General features: G+C 38.0%; 1 protein-coding gene across 1 annotated transcript in view; it reads right to left on the minus strand.

The window, feature by feature from the left end:
• Positions 1-218: 218 nt before the first annotated feature.
• Positions 219-22,028, minus strand: part of SLC6A2 (solute carrier family 6 member 2) — a 1,144,495-nt gene continuing 1,122,685 nt past the window's right edge. Inside the window, exons 14-15 of the mRNA XM_073605017.1 lie at positions 4,058-4,129; positions 219-533 (exon numbers count right to left, since the gene is read on the minus strand). Coding sequence (XP_073461118.1) covers positions 510-533; positions 4,058-4,129 — 96 coding nt within the window. The 3' untranslated portion in view covers positions 219-509. The remainder of the gene's footprint in view (positions 534-4,057; positions 4,130-22,028) is intronic.

Raw genomic sequence — 22,028 nt, forward strand, 5'->3', positions numbered from 1 at the left:
TAAAGGCTTAGTGAGTTGTTTTCCGGTCTGGAATAAAGATACTTTTATAGGACAACTGTTTTTCTTGGAACATATAACAGTAACAATATATGAAAACCAACAAACGCAATAACTAAATCAACACTCGATGTTCAGAAAAAAGTTTTTTTTTGTATAATTTAAACAAAGAATATAGCTGTATATAATAATAATGTAAGTTACATGTCAAAAAAGAAATAATTGCATTAAACTGTACATTACAGACAAATTATAGAGGTAGTTTTAATATGGCGGCTAATGAAACAACTGCAGAATGTATATTCAGAACATTTTAACCTATCTCAGCAAATATATTATGTTATCACTAACATCAGACTGAAGACATTTAAGTTAACATTGTGATATAAGAATAAAAATCATGTAAAGGATGCATTGAACAGATACCCAACGTTGTTTTGAATAGTCAACCGTATCTTCAAATTGATCTAGTCCAAAGTATTAATACTTTATTTTGTCTTCTCTCTTGTTTCTCATAAAGACAGCCAGTGCTTCAGCTGTAGTAAAACACATGCTGTGGATTAGATAACTAATAGTTGTGGTTTAAAAAAAAAAACAGGTTTACAATATTGCTATTAAGTAATTTATGGCGAATATGGTAACTTTCTGGTGGCAGTGATAGGGGGTGGCATTTACAATAGCATCAGATTGGCAGTATAAAATATATTTATGGAATGAAATAACATATTCTAAAATTAAAGGCTAAGATCACTTTTAGGATTATGTTACACAATACGCCTGAAATTAGAGTGTAACATGTAGCGTTCCAAAGCACTACCTCCTTATACCCCCTGAATCCCCCCCCCCATGACAGCTGCCTGCGGTTCCTGTCTCCTTTAGTTGCTGTCACATTTAAAATCAATGCGACTGTGTGGGGCTCTGCCCACACAGACATGGCATTTATTTGCAGAGATTTTTTAAATGAATAAACCTATAAGTCCCGTCTGCCACCGTGCCTGCCGGACTTCTATTTTTGAATAGACTACAAGTGCGTTAATCAACACGCTCATAGTCAATTCATTCTTCCTCCAGTTTCCTAACTGAAAACACGTATGGAGGTTTGGACAGTAAGCTGAAGGGATAGTGTACAGGAGCCTGACATTGCAACCCACATTCCACTGAACGCAGGTGCAATGTTTGCAATTTCCTGTAAAAAAAAAATAATAATAAATGCCCATTTTTTTCCTGAAAAATCATGTACATTTATTATTATTATTTTATTATCTAAGATTGTTAACAACAAGTATATTTATTATATGATTCTCATATTTTTACATATGTATTTATTGTATACATAAATTTTATATATTTATGATCTCAGTGAACTTTTTCCTATGGTTTTATAATGCATCTGTTTTTTCATAAATTTATTTGATTTGGACTGTATGGACACACAAAGAAAGTAAATTCACTTGAATTTAGATTTAGGTTTTTTTTGCACAATATATTGCATTTTGCATTAAAAGCCCAAATCCAGGCTGGACACATTTCCTCCTGCTTGTTATGGTCCACTCCTCCTCTAGAAAGTAGAGGGTCCTGAAAAGAATGGCAAAATGTAATGATGGTGCTGTTCTTTGCAGCAATCTGCTGTGAGCCTGGTCAGTTTGATTATGCATCCCCATAGGACAGGTGCTCAACACCTTGGGATCACAGGAAGTGTCATTCAACCAGAAAGAGTACCAATGCTGAATCACAGAGCAATGGCAAGTGCTGGGGTAAGCATTGCAATGAGAGCTGCTTTTTTTTATTTTACAAAGTGCTGGAGATGAGTTTAAATGTTCTTCTTTATTCATAGCACTCAGTTAAATGTATTTTTTTTTATATATACACCACTTTGCATCTCTGCACTATTAAAATGGTTATTATTTTTTTTCATTGTATTTATTTACTTATTTATTATTGAAGGCCAACGGTGCTCCTGTACCAAGGCATGGGGTACTGTGAGAATGCATGATATCTTTTCATCAGCGTAAAGGGTATTTCCACTTTTAAAGCTGCATCGGAAAATACCTACATTATATATGTCAACATATCCCCATTCACATAGCAGAACCTAAAAGAGCACAATAGCACAGTAGGGGAGGGATTCCCCCATCAATACAGTCAGTGTTTTGAATGAGGTATCAAGGGAATCAAATTGCACTCTGTGGCCGGCTTAACCCTGTCTTTATATTGCAGGCAGATGATATCTTATCACTTCTGCTAGATTTCTGTTTGTATGTCTGTCTTAACAAAAGGTTAATGAGAACTGGAGCCTGTTCCCAGCCCAGCTATTGGGACAGATTATGCTGATCTAGCTAAAAAAAATGCTAGCAGCCAGCCTTCACACCTTCTCCTCTGAAACATAAAAATGTAACGGTTAATTCAAAAGAATGTTTTTTTAGGTATGCTGTAAAAATAGGAACACATTACAAACATAGTTGAGTTTTCTCCAATTTGACTGCAAAAGTGGAAATACACTTTAAAGATGCTCTCCAAGTTTACTGTCCCTTTAACGATTTAGTTTGGGCCAAGATTTGTATTCTCTGAATGAATACAAAGCTTCCTCTGATTAGCTTTGGATGGTGGATGATGTTCTGATTCCTGTCTTTGCCAATCAAAGGAAGCTTTGTATTCAGAGAATATAAAGCTGCCAATGATTGGCTGAGCAGTGCTTAGACCAACTTAGTTTTGTTTCCGACCGTGAAACAGGAAGTTCTTGTCTCACTGCTTGAAAAAAAGGCTGTATATAGTATTTTATGTAGCTGAGGCTACATACAGTTTATACAGCGTGCCCAGCAGACGTACTTGCTAGTGTAGAAAATAGTTAATTTGGGCCACCTTGGCCCAAACAAACTAGTTAAAGGGACAGTAAACCTCTAAATCACCTTTAAGGTGCCGAAGAACTACATTTGTGAAGAACAAAATTCTAAATTAAATTGCAGAGATTTTTTTTAGCCAGCTAGACATTGTACTAAAACATTCCACTTTGACATGCTGCCAACTGCACTCCATGATCTGGTCAACTTTTCCTAATGAAAATGACCCTGTATTTAAAAATTATTAAATAGAGCAGGACTAAAGTAAGAAGGTGAGAGACTTCAGTTGGGCTGTAATATTGTAAATAAGCCAAAATGTGTCATTAGTTTTGGATATAGTGCTGAGTGGCTAGATCCACTGTCATTTCTTTTATTTTGACTGTGTTCCTGCTGGCGAGATTTGCCCTCCCTATTTGTCCTGGTGACCATTGCCACTGGCACTTAGACTGCTTTCACACTGAGGGGCTTTACAGGCGCTACAGTGCTAAAAATAGCACCTGTATGGTACCCAAGTACTTTCACACTGGAGCGGTGCGCTTGCAGGATGGTAAAAAAAGTCCTGCAAGCAGCATCTTTGCAGCGCTGTAGGAGCGGTGTACACCGCTCCTAAAGCGCCCCTGCCCATTGCAATCAATGGGCAGTGCCTCCAAACTGACGGTAAGGTGCCGATGCATCGGTTTTAACCCTTTTTCGTCCGCTAGCGGGGGTTAAAAGCACCCCGCTAGCGGCCGAAAAAATGATGGTAAAACGCCGCTAAAAATAGCGGGGCTTTACTGCCGACGCCTAATGTTAAAGCACCCTTAAAGTGCAGAAAAATCCAAACGTCTCAGTTGTCACTATAACAAAATAGAGGGATCACCTTCCAATGGGGATACTTATTATAGTGACAACTGTCTAAGATGGGATTTAACACACTTTGGCAACATTTTCTCCCATATCCTATTGTATCTACAGGCTAATAAATGAATAAAAATAGCTCAAATGGGATATAGAGGGCAAAAAACGGCTTTTAAGTATTTCCTACCCAAGTCAAAGTGGAAAAAGTTTGGGATTTAAATACAGGAAAAATTGAAAACTCTTTGTATTAATAACACCTATAACTTGTTCCTCTTTGATGAATCATGTGAGAATCTAGCTTTACAGGCCACACTGAGCATGCAATCAGTAATAATAGAAATTGAGGAATTAAGCTCCAATAGCTCAAAAGCTAGTTGCAATCCCACCTTAAACTGCCTTATGTCTCCTTGCTGAACAAGATAATATTCATTTTCTGGGGTGATACAGTATCCAAGCTTCTAAAAAGCAAAAAAAAAAAAAAAAAAAAAAAAAAGGTAAGTGAATACAATAATATAAACATATTTTTTAGGTAATAATAATAAAACATTCATTGTACATTCATTTAGACAATGCAAACAACCAATTCCTCAACAAATAGGCATAGACCATGTGGGAGACTTACTAAAACTGGTGCAGCTGTGTATAGTAACCAATCAGCTTCTAGTTTTTAGGCCGGGTTCATACTGCTCCAGCATGAAAGTCGCGCGAGTTTGCCAGGTGACTTCAGCGTGACTTTGACATGACATAGAAGCAACTTCAGGGAATGCCTGTGTAATCTTCCTGTAATGTCAGATCCAAATCACAATCAAGATGAGGATCCAACTTCCATTCACTTCTATGGCTGAAGTCGGGCTGAAGTCGGACAGAAGTTGGACCAAAGTAGTGCAGGAACCTTTTCCAAAGTTGGACTGACACAAGTCAGACCAGTTAAGATGGCTCTAATAGGGAAACATTGATTTTTACATGTCATGCAACTTCACACTCTCAAAGTTGGAGCGCATGTCACACCAGTGTGAACCGGGCCTTATTGTCAAAGCATAATTGAATAAGCTGAAGTTAGAAGCTGATTGGGTACTATGTACAGCTACACCAGATTATATGTGCACCCATTTTAGTAAATCCCACTTAATGAATCCAACCATCATCACATGCAAATAGTCTCCGATATAAATATTACACACAAAAACATATGAAATCTGTCTTCTTGAGTAAGCTTCATTTTCTTTAAGTGCTATTCTTACTGTTTCTATTCCCCCCTAATGTTTAATGGCATATAATGATAAAACATCGAGTCTTGTTACTGATTTTAGCTGGTGGAAATTTAAAGTTGTAATGCATAAGGAGATATATATGAAGAAAAAGTTCACTTTTCTTTTTTTTATATATATAGTTATGTTAAACACTATTTGATTATTATCACTGATAAAAATATTGTATGTCAAAATTTCTCATGGAGGTGTTGATGTTTTGTTTGTGCGTATTATATGAATTATTATCACGATTGTATTGTATTCATGTTAATCTATCGTTTTAAATGCAGTTTGCAGAGAGACTGACTCCTTGAGGAATACTATGTACAGTAAGTGTGTGATGATCAATGCTTGTTTGAGCCCCTGAGGATGTCATCATTTGATGACACATGTAGGGTAGAGTCAGACATACTGGCATCATCACGCATATTCATATTGAATAACCTGGACAAAACTTTGTGGCAATATGTTTGAAAGCATACCTAAACATTTGTGTTGGGGAACATTTCACTCACAAGTGCATGTGTTTTTTGGATGCACAATTTAGTCAATTTGTTGTTAATTTATTCTGGTAATTAGTACCATTGATCATAGAGGTTTTTTGGATATGTACATTAGGCATTTATTGAGGAAATAGAGTATTGATCAGATTTAGCGCTACACTTACACCATTTACAGTGCACATATAGTATATCAGAATATAAGGCAAGATGCTTTTCTCTGTCATTTTGGCTGAGAGTGTAATTACCTATTTATGTTTAATACTTAGTCTAAAGTCTGGTACACACTGAGTTTTTTTCCGTTCAACCCAGTGGATTAAATGAAAAAAACTGTCAGCAGAACACTCTGATCAGCCGGTTGTAATGCTACAAATTATGTAACTGGGGTTATATATCTGCCTCACTCTCTCTACAGTGTATGTGACTGTCCTATCGGTATTATATTGCTTTCCTTAAATCCTAAACCTGTTGTAGAATCTCATATTAGCCAATGTATTTCATATTATTCATATTGATTTGCATGTATTTTATTGATTATTATTATTATTATTATTATTATTATTATATTAGTGGTTTTATCAATATTATTATTCAATAAGTAAAGCAACAATTATTGATCTTTAATAATGTATACTGTGTTTTCCAGATTTAGAAAGTCTTCATTTTTAAGTGTTGAACTTTAAATGACCTCTGCTTTATGACAAGTACTTGTACACAGGTGTTCTCGAAAATGTATTAAGATAGTCTACTGGGTGAAAGTTCATTAGAATAGATTCAAGTAATATAGAATTGTCTCAGACAGATAAGAAAACAGGTGGTTAAAATAATTAGGTGGAATACAGGAAAGTTATGTACAGAACATTAATTAAGTTTGACAGGGTCAAACAAAGGTCTGCTTGTGCCCTCATTAAAACTGTTAAAATACATGCATATAGTGAAACATATAAAACATCTGGTGGGGTTATTGAAAGTTAATTGTTTCAAAGTCATAAATCTGCAAATCCTTGAAGCTAGTTAAATCTTATCAAGATAAGGAGCGTTTGATAACACAGCTGGGTGCCAGACTGTCTCTATACAGGTGTTTTTAATTGGACAAAAACAGTTATAAATCACTTTAATGAACATATAGGAATTTTGGGAATAATTAAGTTTATCTGGTTGTAGAACAGGTGTCAGATTTATGGTTGGTTACTTTGACGTAGATCTTAGCGACCAATCATATGTAAGAGAGATGGTTGAGATAAGACTTGTAAAATGGTATATAAATGCAAGCTCTGCAATTGTTAGACAGACAAGTCAGATAGGAGCTCATAAGGCTGAACTCTGTGTATGCTGCCCTATTGCACGGGTCATAGAGGTCAGAACCAATGGGCAAGTATCTGTCCTAACTTGTCTCCTCGTACGAGTCAGAGAAGACTTCTTGACTTGTTCCAGAATGTGGTCTCAGGTGAATTTCCCTCACAAACTTGGTCGAGCTGGAACTTGGTCGAGCTTCAAACCTAATCCCCAAGTCTCTAAGACAAAAGGCTGGAAAAGAGGGTGGAGTTAGGGCCTGTCAGGGCATCTATAATCTTGGGCACCCTGGACACATGCTCCGCAACTCTTTTTGCTCCATCCCCTGTTTGTAGGCAGCCCTTATCCTCAAATTCTTTACCAGTACAAATTACAATGTACAATACATTATGCTCCACCCTTTTAGCACTGCCTCCATGCTGGCTGCACCAGTGGTTTACTTCCAGACCAGCTCCCAATGGGCTTTCTTTTGCTGCCAGCATGTGCCATACCATGTGTCCACTTCTAAGCTGCCTCTGAGATTAGTAAAAATGTAAGTATTACTGGATGTTGATTTATAGACTGGTGCTGCAATGTTGATTGTCTGTGAGGAAGGGGGCAGTATAACCAGTGAGTTATTTTGGGTGCTCAATGTCTGGGACTGTGAGGAGGGGGACAGGGGAGTTTAGATGTCTTGTAGTAATCTGGTCATAAAAAAAAAAATTCAAGGCAAATGTAATTGTAAAAGGAGAAAATAAATACAATCTTTTCTCTGCCCATCCTGTTAAAAAGAAATCCTTCACTAGAAAGCTAACAGTTCCGATGCTGCCAGCTGCAAAGGCTGGCAGCATCAGCACCTGGGTCGCCCATGGTTCATGGTTCATCCTGCTGACCCCAAGAAACCTTAGCAGTGGATGCTGAAGTATTTTAAATATGGGTGAATACTGCACTCTGTACTGTGTGGATTCCTGACCACTACCCCCTGTAAACTGGAGGACCAGCAACCAAAAATATGCAATGGTGCATCACGGAATACAGAGTGTAGTGGTCAGGATATGTAATATACTGTGTATTTTACATACTTCTGACCACCATACATTTTATGATGCACTGTATGCTATACAACCCTGACTGCCATATGTTGTGCTGTAAATTCCTTACTCCTGAGCTCTCCACTGATTCTGTTTCTTATCCTGACCTCTGCACTCTGTGTGTTACATATTCCTGAGCTTTTCAGACTTATGACTTCTGCATTCTGTGCTTTACAAACTTCTGACCTCTTCACTCTGTGTGTTACATACTTCTGAGCTCTGCATTCTGTGTTAAATACTTCTGACCTCTTCACTCTGTTGCACACTGCTGACCTCTGAACTCTAGGTGATACATACTCTTGACCTCTTCACGCTGTTTGTTACATACTTCAGACCTTTGCACCCTGTGTGTTATATACTTCTGAGCTCTGCATTCTGCTCAGTTTATTACTTCTGACCTTTTCACTCTGTGTTACATATTCTTGATCTCTGCATTCTGTGCTTTACAAATTTCTGATCGCTGCACTCTGTGCATTAGCATATTCCTGAGCTCTGCGCTCTGTGCATTAACATACTCCTGAGCTCTGCACTCTATGGGGAGATTTACTAAAGCTGGAGCACAGTGTCACATGCTTGTAGGATGCTGACTTTTTTAACATATGGCTGTACTGTGTGTTACAGATTGGAACACAGTACAACCATAACAAAGTCCACGCCCAGCAGCCATGTGAGACATGATGCATTTTTACAGCCTCTCAACTACTTCACTTTAACCGCTATAGTCCCATGCACCATTTTAAAACAGCATTAGGACTGTGCTGCAAACATGTGTTTTTAAATGCATACTCGCATTCCTGACCGGTGTCTGTGGCCAGTAGTGTGTGTATATGTGTAAAGGCAACCATTGGGTTTCATGTGGAAGTGATAGTTCTGAAGCCGCTCATTCACTTTCGCAATTGTTGCACAGTATGCCCCTACCCCATTAAAGCATGCATTTTGCTTTGAGGTGGGGTCAGGGGAGGGGCCGAGGTGGAGTCACAGGCAGGGTCGAAGGGGGCCCCATCAGGTAGGCTGTACGGGGGCCCATGATTTCTAACAGTGGCCCTGTATATGTGATCTTGAACACAATGTCCACCGGCACCCATCGATCATCGGGCAGAAACTCAGAACAGAGCTCTGCCCATGTAAACAAGGCAGAGTACTGTTCTGACAGGGGGAAGGGATGGATTTTGTGTTCCTGCAAAGCAGGAACTAAAATCCATCTCTTCCCCTAGTAAAAGCAGCACACATAGTAAACACAAACACTGGCTAGGCACACAGTTAACCCTTTGATCACCCTAGATGTTTATCCCCTTGCTAGCCAGTGTCATTAGTACAGCAGCAGTGCATATTATTAGCACTGATCACTGTATTAGTGTCACTGGTTCCTGCAAAGTGTCAGTTAGTGTTTGAATGTCCGCCACAATATCGCAGTCCCGATATAAGTCGCCGATCGCCGCCATTACTAGTATAAAAAAAAAATTCCAGTATATAGCCCAAAGTTTGTAGACACTATAGTGTTCACGTAAACCAATCAATAATACGCTTATTGGGATTTTTTTTTACCAAAAACTTGTAATAATACACATTGGCCTAAATGTATGAAGAAATTAGATTTTTTTAACTTTTTTTATTGGATATGTTTTATGGCAGAAAGTAAAAAAAATATTTTTTTTTTTCAAAATTGTCAGTCTTGTTTTTGTTTATAGCACAAAAAACGCAGTGATAATCAAATACCACCCATTTTGTGGGAAAAAATTACTCAAATTTGATTTGGGTACATCGTTGCATGACTATGCAATTGTCAGTTAAAGTAACACAGTGCCGTATCGCAAAAAGTGGCCTGGTTATGAAGCGAGGTACATCTTTCGGAGGTCAAGTGGTTAATGAAGTTAATCTTAAAGATTTAGGCTCAGAGAAAATACTTGCCTCATATTTTGTGTCTAGAAAAGCATATATAATGGATAAATGTATTTTTTTTATGATTTGTTATTGTTTATGTGTGTCTGTCACCTGTGACAAACTAATTAAAACATATACTGTGAGTAAAGAATTGTGGAATATGTTTGCCATGCATACAGTGAGTAGGCTCAGGTTCTATTTAACCATACCCTGTTAGGGCCCTTCTACTGTTGGAGAAATGTGGTCACACCCACCAATTTGCGCAGCGTATAAGTATTCCCCTTGCGGTGCCCAAGGGTGCCCTTGCTGCTCTCTAAGTTTACCTAGGAACTTTTGAAATTTCATGAGCTCAATTTTTTCGTGGCAGGGTGGAGGATGTAGAATGTTTATGTGCTGGACAACATTTAAGAGGTATGACACTATAATGAGAGGACTTGGCCATTGAATGTGGAGCTCTACAATCTGGACGTTTTTTCAAACATCTGCTGCCAACAGCACCATTGTGGCCTGCAGCCTCAGTGAGTGCAGCACCTCAATAATACTGGTTGGCAGCAAAAGGCCCACACTTCTCCTCTTAACTCTTCACTTTTAACCTCGCTCATCCCTCTACAAGTTTCTCCATCTGCATCTGCTGCAACATCTACAGTTTTAAGTCATATTCTAGGAAATACCACAAGTGGTTTCAGAGGCCTAATTTATGGCACATCAGGTGTAGATGTCAACCACTCTACAAGTCTCCTGCACTCACCCTTCCATCTCAAGTAGCATCCTTGACCGAGCAGGTGGTTTTTCACGGGAGCAAAAGAAAAATTGTGCTATAATCACCCCATAAAATTGCCTTTGCTGCACCACATTGGCAGGTAACCAGCCACCATTTTTTGTGCAAAAGCCTATCCCTGCCCTCCACCAGTATGTGGAAGGTAATATGTCTGTGTCGCTGTACTACGGGGTACCAGGGTGTCAGTGGCAGGGTCCACATGAAAGCACGGGCACCAACGTTACATCTTCCCAAAATACTAGGTAAATCAGCTGGTGGCAGGGTAGCCATGGGAAAGTCTGTGTTCCAGGCAAGGAATATGTCCCTGTACACAAGCATCAGTGTGTACATCTTTATATTGCCACTGTGGAGGGCTGTATGCTGCACCTGTGACCCCTGGGCAAAGAATTATGCCCGAATGTATGCTGTACAGCCCTCTTGCAGCCATGTGCATGAAGCCTAAGGCTTCATGTACACGGACGTTGTTCAACCTCTCCTGAAGGATTTAACTTGACATCTAGAAACCGGCATCTAAAAACAACGGTTAAGCCGCGTTTACATGCCGCGTTTAGCCGCGTTTGCGTCTAGAAGCAGTTGTAAAAAATATATATATATATTTTTTTTTTGTTAAAATGAAAAACATCTGTAAACGAAACACTGCTAAACGCGAGTTACCACGTTTACCACGTTTAGCAGCGGTTACAAGCTGTTACAGGCATTTTAAATCCTCCAGCAGCATGTAACCGACACTGTGGTCGAATAGTTCGGGGGACTCCTCCATGCATGATGGTGGGGCTACGGAAGGAGTGACTGTGGACAAGGAGCCGGTGGAATAGGCCACTTTGGCAGCTGCATAGGAAGGAAATCTACTCTGAGTCTAGGTGACAGAGGATGAGGAGGATGAGGACGGCTTTGTTATCCACTCCACCAACTCTTCTGCATGTTCTGGCTCAATAACACGGCCAGCAGCAGAAAAAAAGGACAAGTGTGCCCCACAGCCACCGGCAGAGTGTAGGTTGAGTAGATGAGCGAAACACTGGGAGCGTGCTGAAGAAAAGGTTTATTTTTCTTCAGCATGCTCCCAGTGTTTCGCTCATCTACTTTTCCACAACTGTCACTGGTTCTTCTCACATCCCAGCCTCATTCCTTTTTGCACATTGTCTAGTAGGTTTACTCTTACCTACGCTTTATCCTGCACTTCTTTGTCACTTTTTCTTCACCACTTTTTCTCAGTGCATCCCTATTCTCTTTGTGCTTGACAGTGCTGCCGGGTGTATCACTTACAACACTTTCAATTTTACTTGCCATAATTGGCATAATACTCAATTTACTACTTTTTGTTCCCTGGTTGGAGACTTTCAAGTGTGGGCTTGCTTATGGGCGGACTTTTATACCTCAGCTCCCGGGGAGGCTTGATATGGTGACTCCTGCACACCAGGACTATTCGAAGTTCAGTGTTCCAATGGGATGTAAGTTTGTGGACCTGACCATCTTTTTGTTCTATATATACCTTTGTACATCTAATACTCTCCATATCATGGGCCTCAGCATTTTTTGATTTTGATTATTTTTATTATTTACAGATATTTTATTTTTATGAATTTTACTGTATACTACAAGTCATACTCATTAATTATGTATTAGTGTCCCCTTGTTATGGCAATCATGTTTTATACTCTGTTTATATGTATGCTATGTACGTCCCAAGATGTCTGCATATGCAGTGAGCAACTATTTGTTATTTACAATGTTACGCTACCTTATACTTCTGTACATTATAAATTTTATTCTTTACTCTCAAATTTGTGTCTGAACCTGCCTCATTTAATGTCCCACACTCGTCTTTTATTTTGTATTCAAAATCGGGATGGAGATGCACCACACCCCTTTCCTTATTCGCTTCATTTAAAGTCCCAGTATATGGAGATATACATCCCCCCCCTTTTTAACGTTTGATGGCATGCTTTAAAATTGTCCGCGGACAAATGTCTGTTGTTGGATTTTCCTTGTGTACACAAGTCTGTCGAACAAAAGTCCAAAGTACAAACAAGAATGCTTGGAATCAAGGGTGCTGGAAGTGGTTGTCTTGTAAACTAGTATTCATAATGGAGAATTAACATTCATGACATGGCAAATTATGAAATCTCAAAATGCAGTGCATATTCTCTTCTTCTTTATTTAATGGGATAATAATGAAGCTGCTTTGCTGGTGATACTGATGGAGTTATGGCAAATGTATTTTAAAAGGCTTTTATTTTCTAGTGATATCAAGAATAATATTCTTATGCTTTTTTTTTTGTGCAAGTTACCAAAACACCATTATCCCATAGTTTTTAAGATCAAATATACAGCTATGTTGGTGTTCCTTGTCAATTTTACATTTTATTAAATGTAACTGCCTACTCCCAAACTGTCATTTGAAGTAAAACACATAGCCAATTACTATTCTACACATTTTTTTATTGTGCATTAAAAAAATAAAACAAATAAAATTAGACATGCTATTAGCCAATAGAAATTAACTAAAAAGTGCATTCTATGCATCCAAAAATATAGAAAATATACCAAGAGTTGGTGAAAGCAGGGGTCTGTCATCCAGAGATAAAATCATCTGGATTATTCTCCTGGAGCTCCCGTAGCAAAGGCATATGACATAATTGGTCACGATTAATAAAGCAACCAATTTTTGGTCCAAGAAATCCTCCTCCTCCTGTTCCTGGACTGGACTTGGGTCAAAGCAATAACTCCAAGGCCAATAATAAATAACATGTTATCTCCTCCAATTCTGCAACATGTCTGGTTGACGAACGGCCGCTCAGAAACGAACTGAAAAGCACGAAATGAAAAGCGCAAACTGAAAAGCGCTAAATGAAAAGCACGAATCAACACTCACCAAACTTCTACTAACATGAAATTAGCAGAAGGAGCCCAAAGGGTGGCACTAAAGATCTGAAAAACCATGTAGTACGTCACTACGTTCATGTTTGTTGGCCGACAGTTCCTTGCCGTTTGTATGCAAGATAAAATCCAGGTACACACCTTCGGACAAAAGTCTGAGGTTTTGTCTGCGGAAAATCTGATCGTGTGTACGAGGCTTAACTGCTCTTCACTGCTCTACATGAGATTTTGTTAGCTTATCTAAACCTATGCTGAGAATATTTAATTTGGACTTGGCAATTTTATAATAGAAGACAGTGTTAAATACCTTCAAGAGTTTGTAAACTTCAGGTAGGGAAGAAGCCAAATCAGTAAGACTTAAAATAAGATAATCCGCGAATAAGGTGATTTCATGTTTCTTATCCAGAAAAAAGATATTCGTTATAGAACTCTGACTTCCTATTTTTTGTGCCAGAAGTTTCATCAGAAGTGTAAAGATCAAAGGCTATAATGGGCACCCTTAAAGTGTACCATTAGTTATATGAAATGTATTGGACAGCATTCCTTTAGTAAAAACTTGTGCTGATGGAGATGTGTATAAAGCTGACAAAATACCGCCCTGGAATCCAAATTTTAGCATTTTTCAGGTATCCCCAATGGATTCTGTCAAAGGTCTTTTCTGCTTCTAAGGCCAAGAAAATAGAGGTTATTTGACAGATTTAGCAAAACGCATTAAATTTATAATTTATCGAATGGCATCAGGTACCTGCCAGTCTAAGATGAAGCCAACCTGATCAGTGTTGTAGGTTGCTAATCTTCCGGCTATGATCTTAGTATAAATCTTAAGATCAGTATTTAAAAATGAGATGGGATGAAAGTTTTTAGGGTGATACCAGCTCCTTACCTGGTTTTGGAAATGTAACAATAGTTGCTGATAACATTTCTGAAAGAAAAGTGCCAGAGGACACTGCAGCGTTAAAAGCATTCTGTAGGTGGCGAACAAGATGGGAAGAGTTTGTAATACTCAGCTAAAAAACCAAAGGGGCCAGTGCTTTATTATTTGGAAGGGACTGGATCACCTTTTATACCTCTTTGATGGAGAAGGGAGTGTTTAACTCTTGTAATTGGTTTTCTGATAGTTGGAGTAGGCAGAGCAAATCTTAAGATCTGGAGATTGTATCCAGCCAGGAGTGGGGAGTGTTAGGGTCTTCCCGTAAGTTGTAAAGTGAGCTATAATACGCACTGAATAGGAAAAAGGAGGCTTAATTCATTTGAGCCCACTTTTCATTGGCTTGCGGCTGCTTTCCTATTGCTTAAAATGGCAACAGCATTTTGCCTCAGCATTAATTAATTAACTTTAAGTGTGCTTTCTAATGCTTAAGGTGGCACAACTTCTGCCTCAGTTGTACTATATTATTTCTAACAAACAGGTGAGTTGACTATATTTGAGCATATGGTTGTGCCACATCCAATATTATAGAAAAATAACAAAATCTCAAAATTTTTTTCCAATATAAAAAGTACAAAACATTTTTTAAAAATGTAATGGAACAGAGTTACAGTGCTGTCATCATATTATAATAGTGAAATTAATAAAGTGCAGCGTTAAAATAAACCAACATGAACTAAATGCATAAATAAAAATTATATGCACCTGTGAAAATGTGAAATATAATAACAAACAAAATAAGAAACACAAGCAGTGACCTGCTAAAAGTGATCAAAACAATGTCTATATTAAAATAGAGGCAGCAAGGGACAAAAGTCCATAAATGATGAGGTGAGTGGAAGCCTTCTCCAAGGAGGGGTACCATATAACCTGGGAAGTATATGGACACTCAAATGGAAAGGCGACCACAGATACCAAAGCACACAGATCTTCAATTTGGAAAAGTTGGATACCCTTACCAGATCCGTAGGACGCACCTGCCGTATAGCAGTATGCCCCGTTGATGACTGTGGAGTCGAAACGCGTAGGGCCAGCTTTCTCAGCTTCCCACATTGCTAGTTTTACTTTTTTATTTGTTTGTGATCACTTTTATCCTGTATGGGTTTTTTTTCATTAAAAAAACCCATTTTTGATCTACACTATGTGGAGTTCCTTTTTTTCTTACTCCATAGGTCCACTGTGGACTATTTCCTCCTGATCAATTTGTTCCGGAACCAGAGATTGTGTGCATCAGTGGTCCAACATCTGCCCTGGACAACTACCCCTCACCGATGATTGGGACCCAGAGGACATCATTCGACTGGACACCCCGGGAGACCATCCACTTATGCCTAATAGACGTACTGCTATACGGCAGGTGCGTCCTACGGATCTGGTAAGGGTATCCAACTTTTCCAAATTTAAGATCTGTGTACTTTGGTATCTGTGGTAGGCTTTCCATTTGAGTGTCCATATACTTCCCAGGTTTTATGGTACCCCCCCCTTGGAGAAGACTTCCACTCAACTCATCATTTATGGACTTTTGTCCCTTGCTGTCTCTATTTTAATATAGACATTGTTTTGATCACGTTTAGCAGGTCACTGCTTGTGTTTCTTATTTTGTTTGTTATTATATTTCACATTTTCACAGGTGTATATCATTTTTATTTATGCATTTAGTTCATGTTGGTTTATTTTAGCGCTGCACTTTATTAATTTCACTTTGAGCTGACTTGGTTTGTTTGTGTGCTTGCTGCTGTAGTTTTCTAGTCCGTCTTACTCGGTTAGCGCAGCATTTTCCCTACACCTTATCATATTATAATATAAGTGATCCATAAGGGATTCTTGCATCTGACGCATTTTGGAGATATGTGTATCTCTCCTTATTCAGGGGTATAGTTGAGCAAGAATAGGCTAGAATGAAATATTTGAAAAAAATATAACATAACAAAAGTAAACAGATGGAAGGCACTGTGGCAATGTAAATACATGGAGCGAGACAACAGACAGAGCAAGATGGAAAAAGTAATGGGAAAGACTAACGTACATATAATGAAGTGACAACCCTTGCAGATTTAAAATCATATGGATGCAGAAAGATACTCCCAATTTGCTTAGGCCAGAAATTTAAGACAAATGGCGTGCCTCAAAGGAAAGGAGGTGCCTGTGCCTGGCCCAAAGTTGCTGACCCAGCTCCCCCCACACACACAAACCGACCCTGAAAGGGGGGAGGCCAGAGGACCCACTGAGGCCAAAGAAGAGGAAGAGACACTGAAATTATGAAATAAGTCAATCAGTATATGATTTTTTGTATATTATTATTCATTTTAATTAATATTTAATTGTTTAATTCCTAAGAGATTAAAAAACCTCCATGGGTATATATAAAATGAAGATTGAAATTGACTTTAAATGGGGGGCAGGAGGCGGAGCCTAGCAGAGCAGACATGCATTGTTAGAGCTCCACACCGCTGAGGAGAGAAGAGAAGGACAAAGCGGAGCCTGCAGGCTCAAAAGGTATCCATTTGAACCTTTTTGCCCCAGGGAACAAACTGTGAAAGTTTGGGCAGGAAATATGGTACTGGGAGGAAACCGTGGCAGAAATAAAAATCACCTCACAAAGAGCTCACAGGCACTCACTGCAGCTGAAGCAGCTCCAGTCACCTCACAAGATACAGCATCAGGGCGCTCTCACATACAGAAAATGTCACAGCAAGACTCTCCATTTGAGTCAGATACAGAACAAATCCTCTCACAAACTTCTCCACAAGCCTCCTCAGTATCCCCAGTAATATTATTACAATTTGAAAAGATGCTTCATAAGGCTTTAAAACAAACCTCAGACCAAATAACAAAAAGCCTAACCAAAGAAATAAGAGAGCTGGGAAACCGCACCGCAGCCTTAGAAATAAAAATGGATGAAATTGAAATTACAACCCAAGAAAATATAACAGAATTGGAACAATTAAAAAAAGAGAATTTAATACTTCAAACTAAGCTCGAAGATTACGAAAATAGAGCCAGACATTCAAACTTGCGCATAAGGGGAATACCTGAAACTGTGACAGACCTGCAATCTACTATTACTGCTCTATTACAAGAACTAAAGCCAGATATCCCTATTGAACGTTTAGAACTGGACAGAGTACACAGAGCCCTCACAGCCAAAAAGAAAGATGGACCCCCACGTGATATAATCACAAAATTTCATTATTACAGAACGAAAGAACAAATACTAATTGCTGCAAGAGAAAAAAAGGAACTTAATTTTCAAGGACACAATTATCAAATTTTTGCTGACCTATCCCAACTTACTATTACTAAAAGACGATCCATGAAACCCCAACTAATGGAACTGCAACGCCACAACATTATGTATCAATGGGGCTTCCCCTTTTCAGTCAGATTTAACTACCAAGGTACAATTTACAGAAGCAGATCAGCAGATGAACTACAACAAACCCTTTTAAAATTAAATCTGACAGAACCCACAAGCAGCAACACTCCCACACGCAGAAGAATGGCGTCATCTTCACCTTCAGGCAGCACCCAGAAAATTTCAGAACAAAATGGGAATCATCATTCTCACAAAAGAGGCCGTTATGCCACATCATCCATGGACCAAGAAGATTCAATGGACTGACATCCTAATTCCTGATATCTCTTCATTTATTATACTAAGAGATGGTTCTCTATAAAAAACCTATATTTATAACTGAATGTAACTGCATTCTGATAGTCACACACTGTGTGGGATCATGTTACATTCCAGTTATATTTCTTATTACTTCTGATTCATATAGCCTTAGAATATATAAGTGAAATAAGGAAATTCTTGTTCAGTTATATATTATCAGGTAATAACAATAGATTTATTACTTTTTAGGACAAATATGTTCAATAATCCAGAAGTAATGGAAGCTTTTTCTTTCTTTTCTTAAAACAAATATATTATTACCTAACTAGTTCCTAGAATTATGTTTTTGTTTATTCTAATCTGAAGCAATACAACCTCAATTTTATGAGTTAACATATCTAAACAGTTACATATGAATAAAATATGTAATTGTTTACTCTAAAAGGGTTAAAATCTCAAAATAATTCAAACTATCTTCATCAATACCAAAGTTATTAACAGTACCTTTCTAACTGAATTATTTAGCCTAGGGCAAGACTAACCATATACAACCACCCTGGAATAAATAATTTCAACAAAAACTATATTCTGCACTCCAATTAATGAAACATCATTTTGATGTCTTTTGACATAGCACTTCTCTCCTGTAAGCGGAAGATCCGTGTACCCCCATTAGCCCTCCTCATTCTCCCAACCATATTATGTGGGAGTGTGACGAAGGCACTTATTCCCCTGAGAGAGATATTTATTCTCTTTCACGGGTAAATTGTGATTACTTGCAAAAAATAATTTATACAATGTATCATCTAATCTCATATGTTTTTTGTTTACTCTTTACTCCAGAATTCACTGGTTTCTTTTCTATCTATTCATCTCTTCGGTCCACACAGGTTGATCTGCGCATTCAGCTCTGCATAACAAAAAGTAAGTCAAAACTATTTGATCTATTGCCATGGCACCACTGAATATACTTTCCCTGAATGTTCAGGGAATAAATGTCCCTCAAAAAAGGACCAAAGCCTTCCGTACTTTCCATAACAAGAAGGCTCACATAGTATGCCTCCAAGAAACACACTTCACCAAAGATTCTACTCCAAAATATATTTCTCCTTTTTATCAACAAATTTACACGGCTTCTGCCTGTACCAAGCAAAGGGGAACTCTAATTGCATTTCACCGATCCACACCATTCACCTTATCATCAGAAATTAAAGACCCAGAAGGTAGATACCTGATACTCATGGGTTATATAATGGATACAGCAATCACGGTGATTTCCTACTACGCTCCTAACAAACAACCTACACCATTCCTCTCACATATATTACAAGTGATTAATACACACAAAATAGGAACAGTGATAATGTGTGGGGATTCGAAACAGGTCCTCCTCCCATTTCTAGATAAATCATCTTTTACACCATCCAAAATAACCTCTAGATTACCTTTTTCTCAACTTCTTTCCAAATACAATCTGGTAGATTCATGGAGAGAAAGTAACCCAATGAAAAAGAAATTCACTTATTTCTCGCACCCTCATCAAACCTTCACCAGAATAGATCATATTTTTCTAACAATAGGAATGATACCAGAAATGATTGCATCAGATATAATTCCGATTCCGTGGTCTGACCATAATGCAGTATACACTACTATAGCCTCAGCCATACCAAAAGCGCATGACCCAACGTGGTACTTACCGGACATAATGCTCAAACACCCACTACATCAGATGGCCATTGAACAAGCTTTAAAGGAATACATATCAATTAATAATACAACAGACATCTCCCCAATAACACTGTGGGAAGCTCATAAGCCTGTCTTGCGTGGTACAATACAAAGACAAATGGCACTATTTAAACGGGAACGCAAAAATCTAGCAAAAAAACTAGAACTCAATTTTAATGCAGCCTACATATCATTTCAAGATAATCCATCTCAGAGTACAAAATCTCATCTGGAAAAATCTAGATTGGAATACGATCTATTTCTCACTGAGTCAGTTGATAAATCCCTCAAACGCTCCAAACACAATTTCTACATGAATACAAACAAACCAGGTACATATTTGGCTCGGGCATTAAATTCAACTAACAAATCTTTCAAACCAATACGTTTGAAATTATCAAAAAATGTTTACACTTGTAATCCAGTTAAAATAGTCCATAAATTTCACTCACATCTCGCAACTTTATACAAGACAAACAATGAATTTAATCCTACAGAAGCTGAATCCTTCTTCTCAAAAATAACCTTACCTGAGTTATCTCAGAATCAAAAAAGCAGTTTGGATGAGCCTATAACTATAGATGAAGTTGCTAACGCCATAAAAGACCTAAAACTTAACAAAAGACCAGGCCCAGACGGCTACTCGGCTTTATACTATAAAACATTCTCAGAAATACTCTCTCCCATTCTCACTGAAACTTTTAACAAACTTCTAGATGGACATTCTTTTCGGCAAGAAACACTAATAGCAATTGTTTGTATGATCCCAAAACCCCTTTCTGATGATACTTCCTGTGTGAATTATCGGCCTCTCTCTCTGTTAAACCTCGATATTAAATTATTAGCAAAAATAATAGCAAAACGCCTCAATAGCATTATAGGAAAATTAATACATAGAGATCAAGTAGGCTTCATGCCAAATAGACAGGCAGGCGATAATATACGCAGGGCAGTGTTATTGGCACATATTGCTAAAAAACAGAAAATCCCTTTATGTTTTCTATCTCTCAATATTAAGAGGGCATTTGACACAGTATCCTGGCACTATTAGCAATATTCATTACAAAAATGGGGTTTTGGACCCCACTTTTTAACATGGATCAAAGCATTATATAATAAACCCAAAGCCTATATAAAATATGCTGGATACAAATCTGAAGCCTTTAATATCGAAAGAGGTACCCGACAGGGTTGCCCATTATCTCCCTTATTATTTGCCCTTATACTCGAACCCATGGCCCAATACATCAGAACAAACCAAACTATAACTGGCATTGAAGTAGGAGGTATTACACACAAATTATGTATATTTGCAGACGATATATTACTTTTTCTATCATCACCACAGGTCTCTGGTCCTAACTTAATACCAGCTCTTGATGGATTTGCAGCCCTATCCGGCCTTATGATTAATCCTAAGAAATGCCTAGTGCTTAATATTTCACTCACAAACATGGAATTGATCCCGGCTAGGGCTGCACTCCCATTCACATGGGCAGAAAAATCAATCCCATATCTTGGAATTCATTTAACAGCATCTCATTCTGACTTATTCTCAACCAATTATCCTCCTGTATTAAGACAGATCACAAATCTAATAAAACAATGGTCGCAACTTCCTTTATCCTGGATAGGGAAGATTAATGCAATCAAAATGACTATTCTACCCAAATTGCTTTATCTATTCAGAGTCCTCCCTATTCCAATTCCTTCCTATTTTTTGAGAATAGTACAAAAAAGAGCAACTTCGTTTATATGGGGCTCTTCTAAACCACGTATACCTATACACACACTACATCTTCCCAAAAATAAAGGAGGCCTGGGATACCCTAATTTTACTAACTACTACAGAGCAGCACATTTGGCCAGTCTGTCCAAATACCATGCAAAACAGGAAATCCCATTATGGGTATTTATAGAGGCTTCAGAAAATGACCCTCTATTAATATCAAATTTATTATGGCTTGATCCTAAAGACCGCTTTAAAATTCATAATCCCATAACTAAACACTTCTTATCTCTCTGGGATAAACTAAAAACCAAATATCAGTTACAATCTCCACACAATCCTCTCCTTTCTTTTATCAGAAATCCGGCCTTTTATCCGGCATGGATCTACCCAAATTCTTTTAAAGCTTGGACAACATCAGGCATTCAGACACTAAATGACTTCATAGCATCTAAATCATTCCTTTCATTCCCATCGCTTAGAGAAAAATATGATCTACCAAACTCTGAGATATTTAAATATCTCCAAATCAAAAATTTCTATACACCATTCCTAAAGGGGGATACACCATTATCCCAATTATCCATTTTTGAATCAATCTGTACAAAAGATCCATTTGCTAAAGGTACAATTTCATCACTTTATAATCAATTATATGGAGTAGCAAATCTTAATAGACCCTCTTACGTTCAGAGGTGGGAGGA

Source organism: Aquarana catesbeiana, linkage group LG11 (assembly GCF_042186555.1).
Source record: "Aquarana catesbeiana isolate 2022-GZ linkage group LG11, ASM4218655v1, whole genome shotgun sequence".
Classification (NCBI taxonomy): Eukaryota; Metazoa; Chordata; class Amphibia; order Anura; family Ranidae; genus Aquarana; species Aquarana catesbeiana.